The 7,766-nt window shown below is 38.2% G+C and overlaps 1 protein-coding gene across 2 annotated transcripts in view; it reads left to right on the top strand.

The window, feature by feature from the left end:
- Positions 1–2,602, top strand: part of rps6ka3b (ribosomal protein S6 kinase, polypeptide 3b) — a 38,343-nt gene extending 35,741 nt beyond the window's left edge. For both annotated transcript variants that reach the window (XM_034206106.1, XM_034206107.1), the window contains one exon: positions 517–2,602. In XM_034206106.1, coding sequence (XP_034061997.1) covers positions 517–639 — 123 coding nt within the window. In that variant the 3' untranslated portion in view covers positions 640–2,602. The remainder of the gene's footprint in view (positions 1–516) is intronic.
- The last annotated feature ends 5,164 nt before the right edge of the window (positions 2,603–7,766 follow it).

Below are 7,766 nucleotides of genomic sequence, written 5' to 3' on the forward strand. Positions count from 1 at the left end.
AAGAAGCAGGTGGGTTCTAGCTCCTGTGTGTTGGGTGAACTCGCCATAGCTACTAACTTTTCTTCTTCATATATTGTGTTCGTTTTGTTGTGTTTTGTTCTTGTTCTTCATTTGTTATTTACGGGCGGCTGGCTTTTAGGCGCAATACCGCCCCCTGGATTATATATAGTGTAATACTGCCCTGAGCGACAGACTTTTTTCCCACTCGTAAAAAAAAGGCGTATTCGCCGTGTGACTGCATGTGCCGAACCGTGACGTCCGAACCGCGACGGTACGGGACGAATACGGATACCGTTACACCCCTACTGGTATCTTTACTGTAAGTCTCCAGTAGTTATGCATTTTAAATATGCCAAGAATCTGACAGCAGAGTTTCTATTATATTATATATTATATATATATATATATATATTATATATATTATATATTATATTCTATTATAGCATTTCTATTTATTATTCAATTTTTTAACGCAGCAATTTATGTAAAATAATGCATTCTGTGTTCTTCCTGCAGGGTGCGATGGCAGCGACGTACTCGGCTCTGAACAGGAACGTCCCCCCGGTGCTGGAGCCGGTGGGCTGCTCCACCCTGGCCCAGAGGAGGGGGATGAAGAAGATCACCTCCACCGCTCTGTGACCTTTGACCTCCACCCCCCCTCAACTCTGAACTCCACCGGACCTTCATCCTCCTCCTCCTCTTCCTCCCTCTGGTCCGGCGGACAGACTACTGATGGACCCAGGAGCCGCTAACGCCAAATAGAAACAGAGACCACGCCCCTCGCTGCCGACCCCGCCCGCCGTCCTGCACCTTAACGGACTCTTGTGATTGGTCGGTTATCTCTCAGCTCGAGAAATAATCCGTTCCTTTTTGCTTCGGACAATCAGCGCAGACCCCGAGAGGGAGCCGGCGCGAGGAGAATAAAAGTACTGTATTTATTTACTTCAAACAGGGGAACATAGGAACGTCTAATGTATGCATATAAAAAGCTAGGATGGTCGTTATACTGTCGTTAGGGTCTGCGTAGCTGCAGATTCTGTATTTAAACCTCAAGAAGCCTCTGAGAGCACGGCCACTACAGAGAAGGACATAAACAAGATGTTGCTTTCAAGATTTACCTGCAGAAAGGAAAAAATTAAGACATAGGAAAAGGGGGATATTATCTGAGTGGTACATTTACAAGAAATCAGTATTGGGCAATATATAACTAATCTGAAATGTTAAAATGCACTTAAAGGAAACCCTTAAATATTACCTGAGAATAAAGAGGAACATTATCAAAAAATAAGTCAAGCATATGCAAGACAAACTCAAAGGATGTGTGAGGGGGAAAAAGTCAAAAATAGACACATTTACTAGGAAAAAGAAACCCTAATTATTCTCTGAGAATAAATGTGTACATTTACAGGAAGTAACTAAAAGAATGTTAAATTAAATAACGCGAGAAAGCTTCTTGCTTCCAAAAACAATGTCAGACACTTGCTCTTGTGACCTTGCTCTGTACGAGCCGACCGACGGAGAGCTGAACTGTAAATATAAATACGTACGAGCATCTCAGGTTTCTACGAATCAAGAAAATGCATTTTTTATATGTCCAGGAGGAGAGAGGTGTACATAGAATAAAATAGAATAAGCACACAGATGTATGAGGCGTTTAACTAACATGCAGAAAAGTTTCACTCCAAACACCCGATGCTTTTTGTCTTTCCGTTACAGATTTATTTTAGCTTTAGACGTTGTTGTTTTTGGAGTGAAACTCATCCTGAGGCATCTCTTCTTCGTGTAACCAGGATGTTTCTGTCTGTTTTAAACTCAAAGTGTAGCAGAAAAAACAATCCACAGCTGGTACATTTTAAAATATTTGTATTCCAGCTTAAAAACTAACTGAATTAAAGGGTTGGTTCACCCATACGTTTCTTTCTTAATAGACCGCTGATTTATTAATTCAAGTCAGCAGAGGTCGAGGTATTGTGGTTTTAATCCCTAATATGCTCCTAGAACACTTGAAGCTACATTTCCCATAATGCAATGAAGGGAAAAGCTAGTTTAAATACTTGCATTTTATGGATTTTTTGCCAATTTCCCAATGAGTTCTACAAAGTTACTACATCATCCAGTACAAACTCCATTTCAAATCAATTCAATTCAAAGCCGACACTTGAAATATATTTATTTTAATACTGAAACCAAATGCATTCTTCTTTTTGGGAAACTTTGCAGAATATTATATAGAATGATCAACGTGTAAATGGTGAACTGGCCCTTTAATTACAACACAAATCAGATAGATTAGTGATTAAAGAATCTCTTCCGAAACCTAATTATTTTGTAATATAATCTGGAAACGATGTTAGGCCTGTAAGTAAAATAAAAGTGCGCCTGTGTGTTTCTCTGCTGCAAAAACAAAACAGACTGAAGACAATCAGCGAGCACGAAACAAAAGTCCCTCCTGCATCCGTCAGAAATACTGTAATCTTTCTGTTAATGATTTTAAATACTTCTTCCTCCCCGTGCTCATCCGAATGTCCGTCAACATAAAAAGGGATCTATAGATTTGTTGTTGTTTTATATATAATATGAAATATATAAATGTTGCCTCGTCTTTCGTTGTACAGCTTTGGGATAAAGGAATGTAAAAGGATTTTTTTTCTGTAATTATGAACTGGGGAATAGCTTTCTTCTTCTTCTTCTTCTTCTAGTCTTTTGCTCCCTTAGGAGGACGGATGTAGGAGGAGGAGGAGGCGGAGGAGGAGGAGGAGGAGGAGGAGGAGGGAGGAGGAGGAGGAGGTGAGGAGGAGGAGGCCAAGGTGAGGAGGAGGAGGAGGTGAGGAGGAGGAGGAGGAGGAGGAGGAGGAGAGGAGGAGGATTGAGGAGGAGGAGGAGGAGGAGGAGGAGGAGGGAGGAGGAGGAGTCGGAGGAGGAGGAGGAGTGGGATATGATATGGATGAGGATGGCGGAGGAGTGAGGAGGGTCTGGTTTACGTATTAGTGATTGGAGGCTATGCTTGGTATTAGTATGTAGTCTTATTGAGTGCTTCTTCTTCTTCTTCTTCTTCTTCTTCTTCTTCTTCTTCTTCTTCTTCTTCTTCTTCTTCTTCTTCTTCTTCTTCTTCTTCTTCTTCTTCTTCTTCTTCTTCTTCTTCTTCAGCCTGCTGCTACTCCAGCTCTCTGTTTTTGTACCTGCAGTGAGAGTTGGACTTTCTATTAAAAACAATAAAAAGGATAATCAGCTGATAACGCACTCTGACTCTCTTTGAGCATGTTATAGTTTGGAGATTTTACAAAGGGGAAGTTCACACAAAATACAAAGACCACTTTCCTCTAAGTGGTATGAAGAAAATAATAAGTTTTGGTTGTTTTTTTGTACACAACTTCACCACAAATGTATATTAAGTTGTGTTTCATACAGGGTATTTTAGATAAAGATGTACTGGCAACATGAGCTTAAAGGTAGGGTAGGTAAGAATGGAGAAACCAGCACGAGTGCACTAGAATTTGAAACTGCGCAGCTGAAAAAAATCTGCCCCTTCCTTCAGACTTCCTTACAGAGCCCCTCCTCCAACACACACGAACGCGGACATGACCAATGAGGGCACGAGATAAATTTGTGCACATATGGAAGGCTGACAGGCCAACCCAGTCTCACGGCATTTCGTGTTCACCAACACGATTTTTAATCTATTGATTCGTGTTCACCAACACGATTTGCCTCTTTTTTTCGTGTTGCACAGCACGATTTTAAAAGCAATGTATTTCTACTGCCTGCAGCACGTCTTTTTCTCCGGTCGGGTCGAGGAAGACCGGAAGCTGTGTGGTTCATAAAAACATGTTCTTACTCAATATCAAGCCACAGTTAGCCTATTGCTTTTATTTGAAATCGTATAATTTTGAACTTTTGTTGCCGTCTGTGAGGAAAATAAATGGGGCTCAGAGCCTCAGGATACTGAAATCTGTATTTTTTAAATCTTTTTTTCCTTCTAATTTGTTATTCTTTTCAAAATAACACACTGTTATTTACTCACCAATAACACACAATTATCCTTGCTTTTATTTATTGGTTTAATTCCATAATCTCGGTTTTTTTTGGCGTCCGTCAGGAACTGAATTTCAAAATAAAAATAACCGGAAACAGACGTAGGCATTTCGAGCGATTACCCAAGATCCTCAGCTATGGTTTTAAGCTCGTTTATTGGATGTTTTAGCCGCAATGCATGCTGGGATTTGGTGTTTATATGATATGAAATCCGGAAAACATTTTAAAAGAATAAAATAATACTTAATTCCGAGCGCTCTTGCTTTTCTCTTTGAAAGTCATCACATAACGGCATTGTAATACACGGTTCGGCTGCATTGTATATTACAGATCTGCCGTAGTTCTTTATTTATAGAGCCCTGATGAGAAGACCTTTGGAAAAACTGAGAAAATGCCGCCGAAACCGAATACTTGACGTGGATCATAAATATATTCAACAATTAAACAACATCTTCAATTTCTCTTCACACAATACGTCTCCTTGCAGTATCAACACTAATTCGGCTGACTTTTACATTTGATCTAATTCACAGATAGGTTATATTTACACCATAACGGTGCACAGCTGATATAAAAGGACTGTAGTTTTTAAAGATATTACTGATTTTCTTTGAATGTAAGAATGTAAATACTGAGTCTGAAATAGTATAGCAATATGCTGTAAAATTATGTGAAAGCATGCATAAAACTACACATTTTCAGATGTTGTACGAAAACAAAAGTGTCCTACACTAATAATACAAAGTTATTATGGCTGTGTGTACCTTGTGTGCACCGCCTAGTGGTTAAAGCACGTTATTGAATTATTGTGTTTTATTTGATTAAAAAAATATTAAGAGTACATACTTTCATAGGGGGAAAGTATAAATATAGAATATAAAAAATCAAGAAGATACTATAAGTGATCTCTACAATAAAACAGTTTAGTGCAGAATGTACAAAGATATTAATAGGAGGATGTGCAAAACAGAAAAACGAATTAACCTTTATTTAAACATTAAATAACAGATTAAGGTCTTCTTTTAAATAAGAAAAAAACATTGGGGGTATCTATCTACAGATAAATATTAAGCCTGACAAAGTACTTAACGTCTAATATATTGCTTTCCTGCAATGTTAACTATGTTGAAGCACTTATTTTAACTGATATTATACATATGAATTATACTCTTATGTATGTAGATAGAATAAGAAATGTGCAGAATATGACAGTTTAATGGTGGAGGTACACACATATTGATAGATGTCTTGTCATGCACTGTTGAGGAACCTGTGACCCAAGTGTTTCATTCATTGCATAACTACACCGTAGTTGTGTATATGATATGTCAATACACCTTTGAAAATCTTGAAAGGGATGTGCAAAATAGCCATAATATACAGTCTTTAATTAACTATTAGTAGAGAATAACGAGTAATGAATATACTTTATTACTCGTTTCCATTCATGTCAATTGCAGATACATGTTTAGTCTTCTCAAGCACCAACTATCAAATATCTCTCCTGATTGTTGGCACTTGACAATCACCTTACCTGAATTTTACTCAGGTGTAACTAAAGTCTGATTTAAGGGTTGTTTATATTTCACTTAATTAATCGGAATCTGCAAAGTAACTCAAATAAATGCAGTGGAGTAAAAATACCAGGTTAACCTCTGAATTGTAGTGGAGTAGAATTACAAAGTAACAATGAGCTGTCATGTGGGTATTAATGCTGCGCATTATGGACACAAGCGATTTTCACCCATTTATTAATGATATGTTTTACATTTGATAACACCAATGTGTTTAATACTGGCAACTTCTAATTGTGGGACAAACGAAAACGTTCAGTAGAGACGTCCCATAGAACATTTTGCGAAACACAATAGCCAGCATGTGTAGTTCTGGGGGGGGTGTTCGATTCCAGTTTTGGATAGTCTGGCGTGGTTTCGTTCCATTTCACACAGCTGTTTGACGCTCTGGTAACCTTACGGGGACTGTAGTCCTAAACGATAGCTGGGGATTATGGGTAGTGTAGTGTCTTATATGGATGCAAACAAGAGACAGAAGTATTTGAATTTTATTAGACACCGAATTTATAGCATTGAAAATAATTACTTTGAAAATCATGAATCTGAATTTTTTTTGCTCCGAATTTACTTATGTGAAATAAAAATGTAAAAATTCAAGTTAAAAAAATTCGAATGTTCAAATTCAGATCCCAAAAATTCAAGTGAAAAAAATTCGACGTCAAATATTTCGGTGTTTAAAATTCGATGTAAAAAAATTCGGTGTGTACAATTCGACGTCAAAAATTGCGACGCAGCCTCATCCGGGCTACTCAGACAGGATAAGCAATCGAGCCCTAATGCAATCAAACCGACTTCTGGCCTATCAGAGCCAAGCGGCAAACCCCGGGACAGTGCGGTGAAGCCCAATGCTGCAAACTGTAGGCGATGGATGCAGATGGGAGCAATTCCCGTAGACCCTTTGTTAAAATGTCCAACTTAACATCAGAAAATGAACATGTTTCTAGCCTGGATCTACAAAAACATATTCTGTATATAGTTAGATTCCCCCTTCATGACAACGGGACTGCTGCTCCTAGCTCCTCTCTGCTAGCTCCGTTAGCTCCGTGATGCTACAGCGGCTCAGCTCATGAGGAGAACACTACTTGAACTCGGCCGTGTTTGTTGTGTTGGCTCCTGGTGGACTATTCGTCATGCAAATATAGGATTTATCTGCGGTTGAAACAGACCGTCCATGAATGCAGTTTCTTCGGTAAGTCAACCCTGCGTACTTTAGGTTATGTTACTGGTGTTTTTATTAAGCTAACGTTAATGAATGTTTAGAGTTGGGGTAGCATTTGAGCAATCGTAGCTCCATCTGTGCTAACGATGCTATGCGTAGCATCCAAGAGTGTAAAACATTAAGTGGGATGCTACTGTATACCAAAAGGCTTCTGTGCGAGGTTGCTACAAATAAGGTCATCCTTGTACGTTAGATAGTTAGTTTGCTATTTAGGTTACTGTATCCATTGTTAAGGTTCATTTAAATTCGCTATGCTCTACTATAGCATAAAATAGACTAGCTAACTTCAACGTATTGTTGAAGAGAGGCTTAGTGTATATTAAATCAACCTCACAATGAAATGTGTGTATCTTTAAAATATGAACGTCACATTTCAAGATAATAACGCTCCCTTAGATATTGTAATATGGTTTGTTGAACTGGAGTTATTTATTGCAGCTAACCGCCTATCTGACGAACGACCCAAACATTGTTGTTTTTAATATTATTACCAATGCCTCTTAATTGTATTATCATCACACTTGAGAAACAGCCTCATCGTGGCTGTACAACGGAACATGTAACTTAATTCCTGCATTTAAGGACGATGAATAGCGTAGTAGTCAATGCTTTAGTGACAAGGAAATTATTTGTTTAAATATGATATATGACGTTATCTGTGACTTCAGTGGAAATTAAGCTTATCCATTGCATTGCATTTGTTCAATAGGATTGTGTGTTACCCTTACGTGTGTGATACATATGAATATGGCATATGAAAACAAATTAATTTGACTGACTCATGAAAACCTCATCCAAAGTAACAGTACAATAAAAAGGACCTACACAGTAATACTCAATCAAACTCATACAGTATAAGGACTGTGATATCCAGCAATTTCTTAAAGATCAAATGCAAAGCTTTTTGTATAATTGCCAGTACAATCGAAATCATATAGCTA

The sequence above is a fragment of the Gymnodraco acuticeps genome, unplaced genomic scaffold (genome assembly GCF_902827175.1).
Source record: "Gymnodraco acuticeps unplaced genomic scaffold, fGymAcu1.1, whole genome shotgun sequence".
Classification (NCBI taxonomy): Eukaryota; Metazoa; Chordata; class Actinopteri; order Perciformes; family Bathydraconidae; genus Gymnodraco; species Gymnodraco acuticeps.